General features: G+C 35.1%; 1 protein-coding gene across 2 annotated transcripts in view; it reads right to left on the minus strand.

The window, feature by feature from the left end:
- WDR7 (WD repeat domain 7) overlaps positions 1 to 22,835 on the minus strand; it is a 454,202-nt gene that overhangs the window by 392,860 nt on the left and 38,507 nt on the right. For both annotated transcript variants that reach the window (XM_043964540.1, XM_043964532.1), the window contains exons 6-12: positions 22,331 to 22,407; positions 21,373 to 21,492; positions 19,862 to 20,007; positions 19,305 to 19,407; positions 14,909 to 15,050; positions 14,543 to 14,791; positions 14,173 to 14,393 (exon numbers count right to left, since the gene is read on the minus strand). In XM_043964540.1, the coding sequence (XP_043820475.1) occupies positions 14,173 to 14,393; positions 14,543 to 14,791; positions 14,909 to 15,050; positions 19,305 to 19,407; positions 19,862 to 20,007; positions 21,373 to 21,492; positions 22,331 to 22,407 (1,058 nt within the window). The remainder of the gene's footprint in view (positions 1 to 14,172; positions 14,394 to 14,542; positions 14,792 to 14,908; positions 15,051 to 19,304; positions 19,408 to 19,861; positions 20,008 to 21,372; positions 21,493 to 22,330; positions 22,408 to 22,835) is intronic.

The raw sequence follows: 22,835 nt of genomic DNA on the forward strand, positions 1-22,835 counted from the left end.
TAAATATCTTTATGCCATTTCCCTAAAAGTAAGAAAATGTATTGGTTCTTTAACAGTTATTTTGAGCTCAATTTAACAAACAGTTTCTACACAGCTCTGGACATTTCATCAGGAATGCTTAGAAGTCCTCTGTTTTGTTAAAGATTAATTTTTATCTCTGTAGGATTATACTCAATCTATATGCATGTAATCTGAGGAGGAAAGACACAGTGGAAGGAGTGGAAATCAGTAAAGGTTTCAAGAAGGGGATATATATAAACTGAGTCAAGAATGAATCAAGAAACCATAACAAGCAAATGTGAAAACACAAAGTGCATTCCAGGTATGAAAGACAACCAGTACAAAGTAACAGAGATGGTAGACCAAGCAATTTGTAACAAAAAAGCCCGTATGGTAAGACTATAGAATATGTGAAAGAGAATAATGCATATGAAGAGAGAAAGACAAGAAGAGCTTCAAATGACAACCAGAGAGCAATTAGACTTTTTCGAGATGCTGGGTGACACAGTCAGACTTATACTTAAGAAAATACCTTTCCAAAAAAAAAAAAAGAAAATACCTTTCACAACTGTGCAGAGGCTGGATTAACACAGGAAAAAACTTGAAGTAGGGAGGTCAAATAAGAAGCTACAATATACTCAGGGAGGTCAAAGGTGATGAAGGCCTGAACTAGTTATTGACTGGGTGAGTCTAAAGAAGGAGATGTATATTAGAGATGTAAAGTCAACTGAAATAACAAGATTAAGGAAGAGACTGGCTATATAGAATATTTAAGGGTAAGGAAGTTAGAATGACCCCAAGGTGGTGAACCTGGGGGATTTTAGCAAAATGTGAATTCTACTTTTTGTCCTTCTCTTCTGAAGAGAAAAACCAAGAGAGCAAAACCAAGAGAACAATTCGTCAGATAAAAACAATATTGTAAATATAAAAAACTCTGAAAGACTTGGAAATTTGGATTAATGCAATAACCCATCCCGACTACACTGTAATGATGATGAAGCATGCTCTCCATCTCCTGATTTGTAAAAAACTTAGAATGCAGAATGAAACTTTTTTTTAACATGGCCAATGCAGAAATCTGTTTTGTGATATTTTGTTTGTGATTTTATTTGTGTTTGTTTTCTTTCTCAAATTGTAGAGCAGTGGGGAAGGAAGATTTTCAATGACTGACAAAAAAATATTCAAACAACAAATGTTTACCAGCATGAGGACTGACTAGAGAGTCTGATTTTCTTTAATTCACAGATCAAAACTTGTTCAAACATTGTGTGTTGATCAAATATGATAGACTTGACTCTTCTCAGCAATACAATGGTCCAAGATAGTTCCAAAGGACTCATGATGGAAAATGCTCTCCAAATCCAGAAAAAAAAGAACTATGGAATCTAGACGCAGATTGAATCATACTATTTCTATTTTTTTTGTTTTTCTTTTTTGAGGTTTTTCGTTTTTGCTCTGATTCTTCTTGCACAGCATGACTAATGCAGAAATATGTTTGATGTGATTGTACATATATAACCTGTATCAGATTGCTTGCTGTCTTGGGGAGGGGAAAGGGAGGGAAGGGAGGGAGAAAAATTTGAAACTAGAAATCTTATAAAAACAAATGTTGAAAACTATCTCTACATGTAACTGGAAAATAATAAAATACTTTTATGGGGAAAAAAAAACTTGTTGTTCAGTCGTTTCAGCCATATACAACTCTTTGTGGCCCAATTTGGGGTTTTCTTGGCAAAGATACTGGAATAGTTTGCCATTTCCTTCTCCAGCTCATTTTACAGATGAGGAAACTGAGGCAAACAGGGTTAAGTAGTTTGCCCAGGGTCATACTGATAGTAAATGTCTGAGGCTGGATTTGAACTCAGGTTTTCCTGACTGCAATTCTGGTACTCTATCCACAGAGCACCAAATAAGTGCTGCCCTTCAAAGTAATCAGCTTAGAAAACTACACTTTATTTAAATAAGATTAGCCTTGCTAAAAATATGTTTGCAATTCACTTTCTGGAACCTAGTCAAAGTTTATTTATAAGACGTACAAGAAGTTCAGTCTCCTTACACCGGCCCTGGAGTCAGGAGAACCTGAGTTCAAATCCGGCCTCAGACACTTAACACTTACTAGCTGTGTGACCCTGGGCAAGTCACTTAATCCCAATTGCCTCACCAAAAATAAATAAATATATAAATAAATGAAAGATCAAGCTTGATCTCCTATTTTATTTACTACATTGGGGTCCAAATGACTTTTGAGGACTTCAAAAATCAAATCCAACCTCAAAGGGCAGATCTGCCACCATCAAAAAAAGGCAAAAGAATGACAAAGCTCTGAAAATAATTCTATAAGTTCAAAAAATACTTGAAGCAGCATCAATGAAATAATTTTACCAAAGGTGAGAACATTATTTATTCTTTAAAATATAGAGATTTAGATAGATATCTCAGTGCTACTCCTTTTATAGGGTAGTATATATAGTGGAAAATGACTTATTTGTGCTTTTGTTCAACTGATCTTTTCAGCTTCACCCTCATATTCAGAAATATTATGATATATGGAGAATGTAGTCACAGTCCAAAATAAAGAAGAATAAATTTGTGCTTATATTTATATTACCAAAGGGATTATTTGGCTTAAGACAGTGAGAGTATTGTAAAAATTCAGAGAGTAAATGAATAGTATTTGCATTTCACAAGTACATTTGAATTTTATCAATCTCCCTAAGCTGAAACTGTTGTTGTTTAGTCATTTTTTTGAGTTGTGTCCAATGCTTTGTGACCATTTTTAGGGTTTTCTTGGCAAAGATACTGGAGGGGTATGCTATTTCCTATTCCAGCTCATTTTACAGCTGAGGAAACTGAGGCAAACAGGGTTAAATGACTTGCCCAGGGTCACATAGCTGATAAGTGTCTGAGGCTAAATTTGAAGGCAGAAAGAGGATCTTTCCTGACTCCAGGCCCAGCACTCTATCCACTGTGCCACCTAGCTGCCCAAGCTAGAAGTTAAATGAAATTCCCTTCTAAGATAATAATTCTAGATGAAAAGGGAAAAGCTATAATTAAACAATAAAATAAATATATTTTTTAAACTAAAGAAAATCACAGCTTACAGATTTATAAGTGCAAAGAGTTTTGGAGGTCAGATAATCCATCCCCTTTAGATGAAGAAACTGTAACCCAAAGAGCCTAAGTGACTTTCTCAGAGTCACAGGCAACTGTGGCAAGGATGAGATCTGAACCAAGATCCTGACTCCAAATGCAGCCCTGTTTCCTCTGTATCTGCTTCATGTTCTTTCCTCTTGTGGACCATGCTAACACACATTGGTATGTACATTTCATTGCGGCTATTAAATTTCTATCTCTTGGAGCAACCAAGTGGCTTGACCCTCCTAATTCAATCTTTGCCCCTTTTTTGGAGGAGCAGAGAAACACATATTCCTACATATCCAGTTGTGACCTGCCATACTTCCATTTTCATAGACCCATGGAGCCCTCTTCTGGATGTATGTGTAGGTACAGTCAATGAACTTTAGGCATAACAATTATTTCCCTTGCCCTTCCCCCTTCACACTCCCTGCCTTGAAAAAAAGCTTGGGGAGAATAAATGAAAAGAAAAATTATTTTATAACCACAGTATAACCACTAAACTTTTCAAAAGCCTCTTAAAAAGTTCTACTGTATCACATTACTTTAGTCACCCATTGGCAAGGATATTTCAATGCACTGAAACAGCTAGATGGCAGATGGCAACGGGGGGGTGGGGGGGGTGCGCTACAGGAGGCCTGTGCATCTCTCCAAGCCCCCCATCTGCCTTGTCCATTCCTACTCCTAAACAACCAAGCAATACTAAAGGAAAACATGAAATTATGAAAAAAAATTGTTATCTAAATCTCTGCTGGTCCCACATTAAGCCAGAGCAAACCTTCCACTGATGTCCAATTTGGTTTCTATCATATCACATATTAGCTATTCGAAACCTTCTCCTCTCTCTTCAAAGCTCTCCAATGGAAGCTCAAATACCCAAGCCCCACAGGACTCCACTCTCTTAGCAGAGGACTTTACTAAGAAAACTTATGAATTAACTTTCTAAGAAGAACAAGACATTCTGGAATAAGCTCCCTCATCTACTGTCCCCCACCATGCTTCAAACCCACATCTATGTCAACACCCATACCTTCCTCCCTAACTTCTAGTCTCAAAGAATGATGTTTCTCCTTTTTACCAAGTAACCCTTTTAGTAATACCCTTTATCTTATGTTCTTAGATCTCTATGACCTTATCCCACTGATCATCGTCTCTCTCTAGACAATTGTAAACATGTCCTAATTGAGTCCATGGCACAATACAGTTGCCAAAATTGTCTAAGGCACAAGGTTCCTCCTTGGGGGGAGCAGAATAGGTATATTTAAACAGCTTCCTATTGAATCTCTTATAAAATACAAATGCGAATGCAAAGAAATAAAGCATCTCTCTGAAACAAAGACTCTTTTTTTTATACCAATAGTCTATTCCGTTATTATCAGGCTATAAGACAAAGAATACAATAATCTCTAAACAAGTGAAAATTAATGTCACAAAGAATGCCAAGAAGAGGTATGTGGCAGGTATGAGCTTAGTGCAACATACAATCAATAAGAAACTTCAAAGAAGAGATGTAAAAGATATAATGAGGGAAATGTATTATAAAAAAAGGTGAGAGGCAACTAGGTGGTGCAGTGGAGAAAGCACTGGCCCTGGATTCAGGAGGACCTGAGTTCAAATCTGGCTTCAGACACTTGACACTTAACTAGCTATGTAATCCTGGGCAAGTCACTTAACCCTCACTGCCCCACAAAAATAAATAAATAAATAGATAAATAAATGAATGAATGAGTGAATAAACAAACAAATTAATTAAATGAAATGAAATGAAATAAAATAAAATTTAAAAAGGTGGCCTAGTAACAGAGAAAGGGTAAGAGAAGACAGACAATGGTAGTCTTGTTCTGCTAGTCTAGTGAAAGGATATGTATGTACATGTGTAATGTGCTTAGCAAACAAGGCACAGTAGAAAAGCTAGGGATGATGATGATGATGATGACAACGACAACAATGACAATGATGAGCCAGCAGGTGGCTCATGAACAAGATTCCTGTAGAATGTGTGAACTTCGATGAGTTGGAAATTGCATGTGAGAGGGAACTTCTAAACACATGAGATCACAGATACATTTAAGGATTTATCTATCTTTTCTGAAAGCAGTAGCAACCAACCAATCAACAAACACTTATTAAGCACCTACTCTGTACCAGGCATGGTCAGTCAGTCAACAAACACTTACCAAGTACCTACTATGTACTAGGCGCTGGAGATACAAAAGCAAAAACAGTTCCTGTCTTCAAAAAGTTCACATTCTAATGAAAAAGACAACTTGCAAAAAACTCCATGTAAAAGATATATAGTCGGGGCAGCTAGGTGGCGCAGTGGATAGAACACCGGCCCTGGATTGAGGAGGACCTGAGTTCAAATTCGGACTCAGACGCTTGACACTTAGTAGCTGTGTGACCCTGGGCAAATCACTTAACCCCAATTGTCTCACCAAAAAAAACCCAAAGATATATAGTCAGTCATGTAGTCAAAAAGCATTTATTAAGCACCTACTATGTGCCCAGCACTGAGCACATAAAGAAAGGCAAAAGGCAATCTCTCTGTTCTCAAAGAACTCACAACGTCATGGGCGATACAACACTCAAGCAACTATGTACAAATGTACAAACAAGTTATATATAGAATAAATAGGAAATAACCAACAGAAAGAAGACACCAGAATTAAGAAGGATGGAGAAAGGCTTTCTGTACAAGGTGCTCTTTTAGCTTGGACTTGAGAGAAACCAGAAAAACCAGGAGACAGAAATGGGGAGGGAAAGAGGAAATGCTGTAAAGGGGTTTAAATGTCAAAGATTTTTATATTTGATACTGGAAGTAATACGGAACCATTGGAATTTAACAAGTAGAGGGATGATATGGTCAGATCTGTACTCCATGAAAATCACTTTGGCAGCTTAATGGAGGATGGATCAAAGTAGGAAGAGACTTGAGGCAAGGAGATCAACCAAAAATCTATTGCAATAGTCCAGGTATGAGATGATATGGGCTTGTTCCAGGGTGGTAGCTGTAGGAGTAAAGACAGAAGGGTACATTTTTGAAATAAGTTGAAAAGTAGAAACAACAAGACTTGTCATCAAAGCAGTAGTGATTGATGGTGTCAAGTGCTACAGAGACGTCAAGAAGAAAAGGATTTGACAATTAAGAAATCACTGGTGACTCTGGAGCATTGTGTTAAGACAAAGAAAGAGGATACAAAAACATTAAATGAAACAATCCTATCTAAGGACCTTACATTCTAATCAGGAGGGGAAAAAAGCATCCATGCAAGTACACACAGAACAAATATAAGAAGAGTAAATATGAGGTAAGTTAAGACATGGTCATTTTGGGGAGGGGACAGCAGAAATCCACAAAGGCTCCAAATGCTGTGGTTATGCTATGTAATGAAGTCAGAGAGAGCTCTTGGGAGGCAGACATGAGGACATGAACTCCCTGAATGGGACACAAGCAGAACAAAAGATGGAAAATGGAAGAGTGTGCCCCAAGAATAGAGAAAAAACTAGTTTGGCTGGATTGCAGTGTTCAGGATAGGAAATAACATACAATGAGGATGGAATGATATGATGGATGTAAAGGGCTTTAAAAGCTAAACACAGGAGTTTATGTATGATCCCAGAAACACTGGAGTTTACTGAATAGGGGAATGACATGGTCAGAACTGTGTTTAAGGAAAGTCACTTTAGCAGTGGAAGATGGTCTGGAATAAATCAAAATTTAAGAGAGGAAAACCAATCATTGCAATAATCTTCGTATGGGGTGACAAGAGTCAGAACTAAGGGAGTAGCCCTCTGAAACAAGATGCGAAAGATACTGTGGAGGAGAAATGGCAAGGTTTGGAAAATGACTGGATATGTGCAGTGAGGGAGAAAGAGGAACTGAGTATAACACTAACCAACAAACACTAAACAATCTTTTAAATAATGGAAAGGAAAGGAAATAAAGTATCCACAATGGCTTTTTCAACTTTAATCACTAAGACATGCTCATATCAAGAGTATCACATATAAAAATTATTATTCGATAGGATATGATTTTTAAAGTTGGAAGGGGTCTAAGTGATCTTGTCCAACACCTTCATTTTACAAATTTTAAAAGTGATGTATATGTATAGAGATATATAGACATAGCCTATATCAGATTACCTGCTGTCTAGGGGAGGGGGGAGGGAGGGGAGGGAGGGAGAAAAATCTGAAATTGTAAAGCTTGTATAAACAAAAGTTGAGAACTATCTTTACATGTAACGGAAAAAATAAAATACCTTATACATTAAAAAAAAAAAAAGTGAGTCCAAGACAGGATACCCAAGGTATCACAGATTGTATGTGGAAAATCTGGGATCTGCACTCATCTTAAAATTCCAACACAAAGTTCTTTCACTAAGCCATGCTCACTCTGCTGCAACTAACTTGAACTAGTAGAGTAACCTAACTTGGATCCTCGCCTTTTCCTCTGTCCAGAGTAGTTTTCCTAATATACAACTCTAAAAAGATTAGTTCACTGCTGGAAACCTGTCAAGTGTTGCCTAGTATTTCTCAAATAAAATTCTGGGTCTACAATACCCTCACGTGCCTTCTAAAGCAAAGATCAAAAAAGTATGTTTAATAGCATCTTAAAGAGCTTTTTGTTGTATTTTAATTATTTTAATAAATCCACGTTGTGGATTATTGTGTTGTTCAGTCATTTCAGTCATGTCCGGCTCTTCATGACCTCATTTGGGTTTTTTTTTAGCAAAGATACTGAAGTGGTTTTCCATTTTCTTCTCCACCTCAGTTTACAGATGAACAAAATGAAACAAAGAGGGTTAAGACAGAGTCACAGAGCCAATAAGCATCTGAGGGTTGATCTGAACTCAAGATGATGGGTCCTGACTTCCAGCCCAGCACTCTATACATTGCATCACCTAACTACCAGTACAGGGGATATGAATTACTGATTAATAACAATAATTTAAATAATATTAAAGTAGCCAAAATAATCCAAATTTACAAAATTTAAAATACTTTATATTTTTAATAAGGTAATATAAATTCCTAAAGCTATTTCTTCAAAAGGAAAAAAGGATTATTAAACAAGAGTCTCTACAAAATAATCTTTAAGCGGTCTTCATGTATAAAATGGTACAGAGGATGAAGGCTATATTTGGAATCACCTAACCTCTCTGGACCTCAGTTTCTAGAACTACCAAATAAAGAAGTTATGCTATATTTTATCTAATGTTTCAGCTTAAAATGTATGATACTACAGTAAGTTGAAACATTAAAAATAATTAATTCCATAAATTCAAAATTTGTACATTATATTAAGTAAAGTGTAATGAAGACAGTATGTATCAGAAATATGAATTGAACCCAGGTCTTCCTGGCTTCTAGGTCACCTCTCTAACCACTATTTGATTCTGCTTCTCACACTCAAAAGAAAAATACTTGACAACTGGGGATGACTGAAGATAGCACAATTAATTAGAAATTTGTTAATTACAGAATAGACATTGGAAAGGGTGTTAAGGCTAAAATTCTAGCTAGTCTGTCTAAAATATCTAATGAGTGGTCGCCAATAAATTATAAGCTTTAGCAAGAGTTAGACTTTTAAGCATTTATTAAGGAGAATAAGAATTTGGTAAAAAGAAAAAGAAAGGCCTACATTCATCTATCTATTAAAGGGAGAGTGTATTTCTAGCTCCCTTCTCCGCCGGAGTCCTCAGGAAAGACCAGAGTCAGAGCGCCCGGCTCCCCCTTTCTTCCCCCCACAAGCAAACATCACTTCCTGACGCCAAAGAAAAGACTCCTGGTCTTGCCCTCAAAGACCTTCACTTCATGGTGGAGCTTTTCTACAGTAAGTCTTCAGCAGGTGGCGTCATTCCAATCGTTACAAGGGAAAGGTTGAAACTTAAAGATCAGTCCTCCAGAGAGACGTCAACATTTCATTTTGACTGCCTAGTCATGGATGGGTATTGTATTTATCAATTGCCCAACAATCAAAGAGCCTATGATATTACAAACATCCCTCAATAAAGGAGAAGCAATTGGATTTCTTACAGATAATGTGTACACTCAAACACAAAGTTTCAGACATTTTTAAAAGTACAATATTCCTCTCCTTTTATATGCCTTTGATTTAGGTGACATGGTACAAAAAGTACAACTAGAGTCAGGAAGACCTAAGTTCAAAACTGCTCTCAGAGACTCATTAGCTATGTGACCACAGGCAAGTCACTCAACCATTGTCTACTTCGATTTCCTTATCTGTAAAATAAGGATGATAATAATAATACCCATTCCCCAGAGCTGTGAGGATCAAATGAGTTGTTTTTAAAGAGCTTTTTAAATGCTATGTAAATGCTAGCCCTTATTACTGCTGTTATTATTTAGAAAACAAACAGAAAAAGCAAAATGTCAACAAACTAAAACATATACGTATTTTCAATTTATGAAAAAATTTAAATCTGTTGGTATTAAAAAACTAATGACAGGGGCAGCCAGGTGGCACCGTGGATAGAGCACTGACCCTGGATTCAGGAGGACCTGAATTCAAATCCAGCCTCAGAAACTTAACACTTACTGGCTGTGTGACCCTGGGCAAGTCACATAACCCCAATTGCCTCACCAAAAAAAAAAAAAAACTAATAACAAATTCATCCCTTCATTAAGTTATGCTTTTCTTGTAACTATAAAATTTCCAGTGAAAAAAGTTACAAATTATTTTTATTCAGATGTTATCAATCTTGTGAAAATAATACTGTGCCATACTATACATTTACAAAATTTACATGATTAATTTACCAATAAATTTACAAAACAAAAAGGCTTTTTTTTTTAAAATAAAAGAGAAATTGTTTTTCATTCAATATAGAATTAGATAGAAGCAGAGTGACAAAGTGGGTAGTGTGCTAGGCTTGGAGTCAATAAGACCTGGGTTCAAATAATACCATAGGCAGCTATTAGTGATGAGACTCTGGGCAAGTCATTTTACTTCTTTATGCCTCAAGTAACCCTCTCATTAACAGAAGTTTCCTAAAAAGAAATCACAGGGGGCAGCTAGGTGGCACAGTGGATAGAGCACTGGCCCTGGATTCAGGAGGACCTGAGTTCAAATCCAGCCTCAGACACTTGACACTAGCTATGTGACCCAGGGCAAGTCACTTAACCCTCATTGCCCCACAAGAAAAAAAAAAAGGTTTGCAAGGCACTTACTTAGCATGTTATCTTATTTTTTAAAAATCACAGATTCTTTTCATGTTTGCTATGGAATTAGGGACTATATTGGAATTTCTGAATAAGGACCTCAAGTCAATTGTGAAATCATTCCATTATGTAAAATTTGAATAGCTCACTTTTAAGTAAGTGAAAGAAGAAAGAAGAAAAATATCTCTATGTTCAAAAATGTTTGTAGTTACTCTTTTTGTGGTAGCAGAGAACTGAAAACTAAAGGGATGAATATGTATTAAATGTAATGGAATACTATTATGCCAAAAGAAATGATGATGGTAAAAAAGAGAAGTTGATCAATGGAACAGGTTAGACGCAAAACATATAGAAATGAATAAACAGAGCTACATAGTATTTGATAAACCCAAAGGCCTTAGTTACTGGGGGGAAAGATTCACTATTAGAAAAAAGAAGCTGCTGGGAAAACTGGATAGCAATCTAACAAAATTGGATAACATTCTAGCAAAAAGTAGATTTTGACCAATACTTCATACTATATGTCAAAATAAGATCCAAATGGATACATGACATATAAAAAGTCATATCATAAATAAAGAAAGGTAACAATGAGAAATTACCTCTTTCAGATCTAAAGATGGGGAAGGTTCATGACTAAACAAGTGATAGAGAAGAGCACCTGGCACACAGTAAGCACTACATAAATGTTATTTGTTATTATCACATGCAGTAAAATAAACAGTTTTAATTATGTGAAAGTTTTTGCACAAGCAAATCTAACGTAATAAAAATTGAAGCAAAGCAGGTAACTGAGGAAAAAAATCTTTGCAATAAGATTCTCTGATAATGGTCTAATTTCTAAGATATTTAAGGAACAGATTCAAATTTATAAGGCTAAGAGGCACCCCAATACATAAATGATCAAAATTTATGAACCAGCAAAACTTATGAACAGTTGTCAGAGGGACTGTGGGGAAATGGGTATGTTAGTGTAATACTAATGAAACTATGAATTGGTCCTATACTACACCCCCAAAGAAATTAGAAAAAGAAAATTATCTATATGTTCAGAAATATTTTTATCAGCTCTTGTAGTAGTCAAAAAATGGAAACAAAGGGCTATGGTATTATGGAATTGCTAAACAAATTTTAGTATATAATTGGAATATTATACTGCCACAAAAATGATAAAATGGACATTTTCAGAAGAAACCGGAAAACTTTATGTAGGTCTTTATGAACCAATGACAGCAAAGTATGTAGAAACAGAATAACATATACAAGGATAACAGCATTATAGAGGGAAGGAATTTTAAAAGTATTCAGAATTCTGGTCAATATAATGAAATACCACAAGTCCAAAAAGAATGAAGATAAAACACGCTACTTACATAAAAGACAGATGTTGAACTTAAGATGAAGAAACAGACATTTTCAGACATAGTTAATGTGGAAATTTGTTTTGCTGAAATATCTAGATACATGCTGAGGAATTTGTTTTGTTTTTTAATTTGCTCAATTAGGGGAACAAAGGTGTAGCAGGAGGGACAGAATAATTTAAAATGCTTGTTACTTTGTATATGTAAGAGAAAAAAGATTTTAGGGGGGTGGGGAAGGGAATTGTTTGCTTCAATTTAGCATAGAGGTATAGAAGAACATAGTATACCAAATAACCATTAGAAAATGAAACATTTTTTGAAGACAGCTTCTTTTGTTGTTCTTAACTCACATTAGAAAATACTGATTAAAGATAACCATCTCTATGTCAAATTATATTTTGCAAGTAGAAGAACAATTGCTAAGTTGATGATTTAACAGTTTTAAAGTGTAGTTCAGGTGCTTAAAGATCAAAAGTCCTAACTGAAAGGAGAAAAACAGCTAAGAAGGGAATTTGAGCATTTGCTTAGCCTAGCTGTCATGAAGACAGGGAATATGGCTCCTACCACAAGGGTACAGAAAAATGAAACTCTAGTTTCTTTCCAGGAGCTAGAACAAACATCATCAAAGCCAAATTAATATAATCGATTTCCACAACATGAGTATACATATACAATTCCTTTATACTTCAGAGGATACCTCATTTCACTAATGGAAGTATCCTCCTTCCCCTCCATTGAGGCAGCTAACAACCCTTCTTACAAGACTGCCTTCATAGGTTGCTGTGGGCAAAATATGCCATCACATGACCTCTGACTTTCTAGTGATGAGCCTCTGAAGCTGGCTACACTGGCAAACAGACAAGAGAAACACAGGCTATTGTTTGTTTTCTCCAGGTAGGATTTGCTGGAGCTCACACACCTTTGGAATAACCTTTGGAAATCCAGGCACCTCTAACTATAAGATATTAAAAGTAGGGGCAGCTAGGTGGTGCAGTGGATAGAGCACCGGCCCTGGAGTCAGGAGTACCTGAGTTCAAATCTGGCCTCAGACACTTAACACTTACTAGCTGTGTGACCCTGGGCAAGTCACTTAACCCCAACTGCCTCACCAAAAAAAAAAAGATATTAAAAGTAGCACTTTGTTATAAGTCTCATAATTTTTTAAATTCCCTTTTCATCACTAATTATAAAAAAGGGGGAAAGGCTGGTGTAAGAGAAAGAATACTAGAAGACCTGAATTCTATGTCTCACTGTATCAATAACTAACTGTGACTAAGTAAGTCACCCAAATGCTTGGGACTTCAGTTTTATTTGTAAAAAATAAGGAGTCTAGACATGATAAATAATGAATCACATTTATATGCCACTGTGCAGTTTGCAAAGTACTTTCCTTATGATGATCCTGAAGTATGTAGTACCTAGAATCCCCATCTTATAGATAAGGAAACTGAACTTGAAACCGGTAAGTTGTACATGCCATACAACGGTAAATATCTGAGGCAAGACTTGAAGTCAGGTCTTTAAGGTAAACAAAAACAAAAACAAAAACAAAACCTTCACTATTTATCTCTAACATACTTTCTAGCTCCTTTCAAATTTTAAGACCTTTGAAAAATAAATCAAAATTTTTAAGATGATCATTTCATAAACCTTTTAAAAGGAACCTGAGAAAGACAGCAATTGTTCTTCTCTAGTCTAAAGTGAGCTAGGGAAATAACCTATACAATTTCAACATGAGAGAAATTTTAGAAACCTGGACTTTAGTGTCCAAGAACACTGATGTAATGTATTCATACTACATGAATTAAAAAAAAAGATAAAAATCAGCAGAGGCACTGTTATTGTACAACCCATTCTTCCTCCCAGGAGGCGAGACTGCAGTTTCTTCTCATTTATAATGTAAGCAGAAGTCCTAGTTCTAGATGACTTATTTTAATATTTTCTAAAACATCCTCGATGTGCTAGCAAGCACTATGAACTCCTACTTCACACATAACAAACAATATTGGGGCAGGGGTGAGGGAGGGAAATATAAAGGCCTTAGAAATTAATTAGAATTTGTACAAAAATAAAGGTAAAAAATAAGATTTTTTAAATGTAAAATAACCTCAACAGAAATCTAGCTAAAGGAACAGAAAGGGAAAAGAAACAAGAAAGAGGAGGTAGAAAAAGATCTAAAGATGCTAAAGACACATTGAGCTGAAAGGTATATGCTAAGAAAAAAGACATGGTACTTCAGCACTATTAAAATTCAAATTCTTCATCCTACACATTGATATACATGGTGACAAATAAACTTCACTTATTTAAAAAGGAAAACTAGATAATGCTTTTACATTCTTTAAAAAGGATCTTTTTTCATGAATCTTTTCCTTAAATTAATCTGCAGATGAATATTCATTTACTTGAACTACTTGGTAATTCAATTCAGCACTTCCTTTAACTCAAAAATGACTGCCATGCTAGTTGTGGCCCCTTATAATCAACTTACACTACAGTTTTCAGGTGGAACAAGAAGTTGAGTAATCTCTCCACCATGCACACAGAAAATATGTTTCATTTCTCCAGAAAATATGTCCCAGATTATGACAGAGAAATCCACTCCTCCAGAGATCAAGTATCTTTGGTCATAACGAGCTGAAACCTGATGAGGATACAGTAAACATGTAATTTTGTTCCGATGACCCCGAAGAGTTCTGTGAGGTGGCCAACCTGTAAAAGAGATTTTGTTTTTAAAATGAGGTAGAAATTCAAGTCTTAAAGTTTTTCAACAAAAAGTAACATGTGTGTGTTTGCTGTTTTTAAAGAGATATCAGATTATCCTTCTCAAAATCTAAGAGTGTAAAAGTTGATGTCAGTACCTCTCCGGAGCATGTGTTCCCCCTGTAGTAGCTGGACTATAGCAGTTTGCGTCGCCGGCACAATGATTATGCTTCCATCTTCACGGCCACAAACTAGTCGTCCGTGGGATGGAATGTACACACTCGCTGTAACTTTCAAAGGTTCATTGCTATTAGGAACCACACTTAGTTGATCAATAATTCCAGCAGGACAAGGAGTGAGTTTACCAAAGGCTTCTTGTAAACAAATTGAAGTTGTCATTTCCAAACCTACAAGTGTTTTGTTTAAAAATAATAAAAAGAGAAAGGAAAAAAAACAGTCTTTGAACATATAAAATTGTATCAAAAATACTTATTTGTGTTCCTTATTGGTTGAATTGCCACTACCTTCTGCAGCTTCCTGTTTTTCAAGTGTGTCTGGTACATTCCAAATACATAATCTTCCTGAAGAGTCTCCCTGAATAAGTAGCTTATGGAAGGATTCCCTACGTCCATAAAAGAATCGAGTAACAGGAGGGCAGATAAACAACTGTGAAAAAAAATACATATTCATTCAGATTTTTCAGCTCTCTGTTTAATGTTTAACAAGGACAGTTAAAGTATCAGCCACATATGCTTCAGATGCAGACATAAATTATTTTTCTTTTGAGCCAGGAATACAAATACATAATACAAATACATTATAGACAATGTATTTGTATCACTCAACTTAAAAAATATATTTATATATAGTTTTAAAAGTTTGAAAAGTTATTTCTTCACAAAAACCCTGTAAGATAGGTAGTGCAAGTATCAAAAAAGTATTATTAAGACAACTCTGCTATAATATAAAAAATTATGCAATATTTAAATTAAGCACAAAATTAACTTTCTACAAATAGTGATCCAATTACACATTTCTGAGGCAGTATTTTACAAATATTGATTAATGAATGGTCCTGACAGCTATTAGTTGGTTAATACTTACTATGATTAATGACGTATACTGATTTTTCACAAGTTCCTTACTCAAGACTGTATTTTTTTGTTTTTGTTGTTTTTGCATGGGGCAATGAGGGTTAAGTGACTTGCCCAGGGTCACACAGCTGGTAAGTGTCAAGTGTCTGGGACCGGATTTGAACTCAGGTCCTCCTGAATCCAGGGCTGGTGCTTTATCCACTGCGCCACCTAGCTGCCCCAAGGCTATATTAACAAAACAAAAAAACCTCTCCATTTTAAAATAATCACTGTGAGGCAATCACAAATTTTTGAGATGAGACCCATGATTTCATTGATGTAGGAAATGCCTAGATAAGCAAATTCCTTCTGTCAATGCAGGTTAGCACTTTAACTGCAACTTATACTAATAAGGGTTACCTAGAGAACTGAGAAATTAAATGCCTTGCCCAGAAGCACATTGCCAGAATGTGTCAGAAACCGCATTTGAAAGATCTTCCAAGCTCTAAAATAAGCTCTCTAACCACTGTACTATGCTTTCTCTTATAAGAGATTTGGTACAACCCCTTAACTATAGAGATAAGAAAGTTGTGTATCAGAAGGCTTAATTCACTTGCTTAACAACTAGTCACAACTTGAACCTAAATGGCAAGCCCAAATAGGCATCACTTCCACACTCTATCTGAAGGCATATCAATAATAGTCACAATTATATTTTCATATAGACATGTCTTATGTCACTGAAGAAACTGTAATATTAAATATCACATATGTACATAAATACACATGAAATATTGAACTTTGGCTAACATTTGCAAAATGAAGAATTACAAACAAATTCCTTGGCTAGGATTTTGTTTGCAATTTCATTATAAGGGACAATTATTTTTTAGTCTTAGAAAAAAATGAATAAGGTTAGGCTCCTGCTAGAAATGAGACCTTTTTTCACAAAATTTTTCAAAAGTCAAGCACATCATTTCTTAATTAAATGGGGCATCTGTTAAATACATACTATATACAAATTATTGTGATAAACACTGAGGGAAACACAAAGACTGAATAAGCAAATTTCCTTTCCTCCTAGACTTTATAATCTAATAATCAATAAACCAAAAAAAGCTGTTTCAACAAAAAAAATTTAAACTGATGTGAAAACATAACTTAAATGAAGTAAATGGTAGTTGTTCCCTGAATCTCAAGCAAAAAAACTGAACCAATTGTTTTTTTACTTGAAATCTAAGTCTCTAAAGATTTACTGTGTTACAGAAATGTAATTAAGACAACCATAACTTCTTGCACCAAAAAGTCATTCAACAAAGTCCAAATTATCATTTACTACAATATAAAAGCAACTCATTTTATGCCAGTAAGTGCCTTAAAAAATGGACCTACATGAAATTTAACATGGCTGGTGGGATGGGGAAAAGCAGATGGCCATTTAAATAAACCCATGGTGATCATTTTGTCACACAGCCTTCTAATTTAACTGGAGATGAGAATTAAAGTTAGAGAGAGGTGGCAAATTAAGTTGGGTAAATATAGTAAGGCTAGTTTATTATGGAGGATCTTGATTACTTATGGTTAAACAAATTTTCTTTCCCAAAGTATTCATGACAAATATTTTCTGCCTCACCACCACAATGGACAATACAGAATGGACTTTTCAGAAAAAAAATTGGCAGAAGATTGGACAAATAGCATTCTTACACTTTTTTTTTAAGTTGTATTATGGTGATCAGTTGTGATAGACTTAACTCTTCTCAGCAATACAATGATCCAAGATCGTTCCAAAGGCTTCATGATGTAAAATGCTCTCCACATCCAGAGAATCTGGATGCAGATTGAACCATACTGTATCTACTTTTTTTGTGGGGTTTTTTTTTTGAGGTTTTCCCCTTTTGTTCTGATTCTTCTCTCAACAACATGACTAATGCAGAAATATGTTTAATGTGACTGTACATATATAACTTCTATCAGATTACTTGTTGTATTAACCTAATATTAAATAAATTTTGGTTATAATGAATGTTTTTCAATTAAAATAAATTATTTTTATTCATGTTTTTAAGATATAGTCATCAAAAACTCTGAGATTCTTTTAGTGTGTGTGTGTGTGTGTGTGTGTGTGTGTGTGTGTGTGTGTGTGTGTGTTTTGTTTGTTTGCAGGACGATGAGGGTTAAGTGATTTGCCCAGGGTCACACAGCTAGAAAGTGTCAAATGTCTGAGGCCGAATTTGAACTCAAGTCCTCCTGAATCCAGAGCTGGTGCTTTATCCACTGTGCCAACTAGCTGACCCAGAAGATTGTTTTAAATGATAAACCATTAGATGGGATCATCCTTCCAAATCTCTTTCACTATTCCTAAAATTCCATACTAAATTAATATAAATTAGCTCCAGTATTAATTTTATCCAAAATTAATTTGAATCCATCCATAATTCCCTAGAGGTCTTTGGAAAATGATAAGTGTACTGCTCTATATATTACCATGGATACAAAGAGACTATGCAACTTTAGGGCCTGTGGAACATGGAGAAACCTAAATAGGAATATTTAAGCCTCTTGAACGGTGTGAAGTCCAGTGTACATAATTAGAAGGAAGTTAAATAAATGAGAATGAAATTCAATCCTTCCCATAGCAAATTTGCCAAGAAGGGGGAATGAGAGCAAAACTTTTAGGAAGAAATTTCAGGAAGAAAACCCAGGAGAAAATTATTTCCAGAGACTGTAATATGATGAAAATGATGATTTTTCAGGAGAATAAAAGGAGCAGTGAACAGGAAAATGTCATTTAGTCACTATGCCTCCCCTTTGTCTAAATCTATGTTTCTTGGCCCTGCCTACTCTCTCTGTTTCCTTTACTTTAAAGCTCTATCCACATGACTGAACATTCGATACAATATTTATGAATATCACTGCTTCATATTACAATGTGTCCAGAATTAATGTTTCATTCAACATGTTATATATGCAAGGCAAAAATATATATACCAGTCACTGGCCACATGCTCGTGAAGGACAATTGAACTGGCATAAGGATACCAGGGTAAAAAGTTATCCATGGAGTAATGCCAATGGTTTAAGGCAAAGGACACACAGGATTTGTCCTCAAGTGAAACTGAGGTTAGAGAGAAGATGGCAGGGGTTGCAGAGAGTGTCTCCAAAGGGCTGACCCAGTGGAGTCCAATTTTACAACTTTAAAGGCACCCATCCTTAGGTTAGAGTCCAAAAACTGAAAAACATATTTAACATACTAAGTGCTTGTTTCATCAGTCAGTAAGCATTTACTATGTGCCAAGCATTGTGCAAAGTACTGGGGATATATTAAAGGAAAAAATAGGGTCCCAGTTCTCAAAGAGGTTACATTTTAATGAGAGGACATGTTAAAAATTATACATAATAGATATAAGTATAAATGAAAAGCGGAAAAGTACTGGGGGTTGTGGAGGTGGAGACAAACTCAGGAAGGCTTCCTATAAAAGGTGAAATTTGAGCTAAGTCTTGAAGGAAGCCAAGAGGTGAAGGTGATGATAGAGGCCATTCAAGGCTCAGAAGACAGCCAGCCAGTGAAAAGGCACAGAATCAGGAGTTAGGGCCAATCAGTCAATCAAAAAAATCCAATAATGGGCACATAATGATGGATAGGAGATACTATGAATAAAGCTTTCCAAAAGGTAGGTAAACATGATCATCAAGATTATAGATTTTACAGAACTTTATACTCTCTTAAAGTTAACAAATCATTATGCTAAACTATTAAGTTACATAAATTTTATTTATGATAAATTTTTAATACTGCCACTTCAGTGAATTTGTGTCTGGCTACAGTGCTCAGAATATTTCTCACCTCTTTATCTTCTCTATCCAAGAGACCGTACTGTACAGGAGGAATTAAATTTTCAACAGCCTTTCCAACATCACTGCGGAATGAATCACTAGCTGGCAAGCAACTGAGAATTAGAGAAAACACTATTTTCAATGACAATTCATACTTTAAAACTTGTTTCTATCACATAATTCCATGCTACAAGGCCTTTTTCCACACTGCTGAAATGTATATTTTCATAACAATTGTAATGTAAGAGTATTACATTGCTTAATTATAATAACAATATGAAATATAATTCAATGTATCCCACCTCAATAAAAAATGTAAATGTCCTTTTTGATATTTCTAACTGTGAGTTAAACTGAAACTTCATATTTTAATCTTCAATATTATGTGTTAAACTTATACCACAATTTTTCACTTACATATTTTAATGATATACTACTTTAATTTTTTCATTGCAAAAAGCTTAATTTCTTGAAATTTGAAATTAAAATTACTTAGTCTTCTCTACATTTCATGGTGATTCTAATACCTAAACTTTTTTCTTATATTGTGACTTATTTATTGGATACCTGGCAGGTAGTCTGTAAATATAACTTTGTCCATTTTCTGTCCATATAATGACTTTATCTGCTGATATGAAGTCACCTCCTGTCCATGTTTGCCCATTTTCACTAGGGCCAGAACATAACAGGGAATAATCTCCAGCATCAAATACCTACAAAGAACCAGAGACAAATTCAAAATCCTAAACACGTGTTACAATCTAAGTAAAAACAGTGATATCTCAGTGATATCTAAGAACAAAGCTCCTTCAATAAAAGCCAACCAGAAGAAGATGAGGTAAACTCAAGTCTACTCAGCAATAATCAGTGGTAACAACTGATAGAAAGAGGCAGAAACGCTATTCAAAGAGTACTGAATAGTACTTTCTTACAGGCTTATTGTAGATAAACAAAAATTGGGGTTCAGCTGAAGAAAACTAAAGCTCCCAGAATAGTACATAGTTTGTTCATCTAAAAACACGAGAGGTATTACCCAAAGTGTTTGTGACCTCTGGATCAACAGGTAGATGGAACCATTCAGGAAAGAGGAAAGATTGCCCTTAACGAAATCTGAAAAGGCTACAAGTATCCAGCTTGTCTCACCAAATGATTTGTTTGTATTACAACTATGCTGTTAAACATAAATGTAAAGCTGAATCTAATAAAATGATAATAGGGATAAATGTAAAGTCTTAGATTTATATTCAAGAAATCGACTTCATAAGTACAAAATGGGCAAAGAATAGCTAGGCAGCAGGTTATCTGAAAAGAACTGGAGCCATTAGTGGACTGCAAGCTGGACACAAGTCAAAAGTATGATATGGCAGCCTCAGGAGATCCAGCATTGTACATTCAGTCACGGAAAAGGCAGCAGTTTTTGTCTTCCCATCTGACCCTGGTTCAATTGCCTTTTATTCCTTAGTGTGGGAACAACTACATTCCATTTTGTGATCTCAAATCTCCTTGAATGTCATCCTCCATGCCTGAAAATGACCCATGCCACTCTACTCATTTCTGCCTATGGAAATCCTCCTCTATCTTCAAGGCCTAGTTCAAGTGTCAGTTCCTCAATGAAGCCTTCTTCATTCTCCTATCCAAAAGTGATCCCTCATCCACCTCAAATGACATGTCATTCTACATGACATCTCTTATTCACTTATACTTAAATTAATTATTTGTATGCTTTTTTTATTCTCCCCTTCCCACTATGACATAAGCTCCTTGACTGCAGTACCTTGTATAGCATACACTTATTCAATCTTTCTCAAATTTGCCCTAAAAAGAATAAGGAACTCCACAGAGCACCATTCCAAATACTTCCTCCAAAGGGGAAGATTTGCCACAAAAAAACCCAAAAAACAAAAAAACAAAACAAAACAAAAAAAACAAGGATAAATTCAGACATGAGTACTAAAAGATTAAAATAGTTTTTTTCAGTTATTCCTTAATTGTCAAATTGTCAAAGCACTAATTGTCAAATAAAATCTAGATCATAAAACAGAAAAATCCAGCTTTTTTACTTAACTGGGTAACCTTACCCTCCAATATTTGGAACACACAACCAAAAGTGACCTTTGGGTGAATGCACAGAAAGAGATGCTTTGGCAATTCTGACAATAAATCGGTTTGGATTCTTCTTCAAATATTGGCTCAGTATCCTGAAAGATATAAAAATAACTTGGTTACCTATGAAAACAATCACACAATGGCAAATAAAATGAAGTGAAAAGGGAATTTGTTATGTTCAACAACTCAGTAGCAAAGATAGAACAAAAACTACATTCCAATATAGCACAGTCTCAAATGTTAAAGATATTCAGTACTGAAAGAGTATTAAAACTATGTAACAAGGTCATACTAGTGATGCAGAGAGGTAGAATCAAATTTATGAACTCCCTACTATGCAAAAGATACTATAAATGCTAAGGATACAGAAACAAAAATATAATGAATGAATTCTAATTCTTACCAAGCTATTATGCAACTTCAGAAATACCTGATAATTGATCCAGTTTGATATTATCTTTATTTTGTTTCCTTTTTAATTGAGTCAAATTCCTTGGCTAGAAAGACTAGCATGAGTGTTGGCAAGACACAAATTTGTTCTTCCCACCAAAAGAATGCAAAACACTGAGGCACGTGACTACATATACCTGTGTTTAGTTTCTGTTGTTTTTTTTCCCTCGAGAACATTACCATCTTATAAGTTATACTTCAAAGTTAACTTAGAAGTTTACTCAGAAATAAAAACTCAACTCCCATAATGCACTTCTCTATCTCAGATGCAAAGAAAGTTGAACATTCCTTACAATTTTTAAATTTACTTAATTATTAAGGCATCATTCATTCTAAAATACTCAAGAGATTATAAAAAATTAGGTCAACATCCATCACAAACACCAAAAACAGAGGCCCAAAATTTTACTAAGAAGAATTTAGTACAGTAAGAAGAAGCAATAATGAGAAAAAATTGGAGAGATTGATCACCAATCTTACCTGGGTGCCACTAACTTCAGATGTAACAATCCAAACCTTCAAGATTCCAGTCACTGAAACTGCTACAACAGTATCCTCTAAAGAGGAAACAAAAGGATACAAATATACTATACTTTCTCCAATATCAATATTTTTTCATTATAATATAGTCATGCTGTTTAAGGAACTCCTTTTTGTCTATTGGCCAATGAGTTTCCATACAACTAAGGGAAATGAATTGTTCCTGTGTTGATATTCTCAACTTAACACACATACATACATACATACATACATACATACATACATACATACATATGCTAACCTAAGGTCACTGTCAGTGTTATGAATAATATTCTATATAAGATACGATCATATTCTATACAAAAGACCCTGTTTATGATGTTTTCCAAATGCTTCAATTCACACATGACACTGTACAAACTATATTACACCCTGAGAAACTACAAATCTTCTCAGCTTGATACATAACAATGCAAAAGAGATAATTTTGTGAGTGTGAAAGGGA

Source organism: Dromiciops gliroides, chromosome 1 (genome assembly GCF_019393635.1).
Source record: "Dromiciops gliroides isolate mDroGli1 chromosome 1, mDroGli1.pri, whole genome shotgun sequence".
Classification (NCBI taxonomy): Eukaryota; Metazoa; Chordata; class Mammalia; order Microbiotheria; family Microbiotheriidae; genus Dromiciops; species Dromiciops gliroides.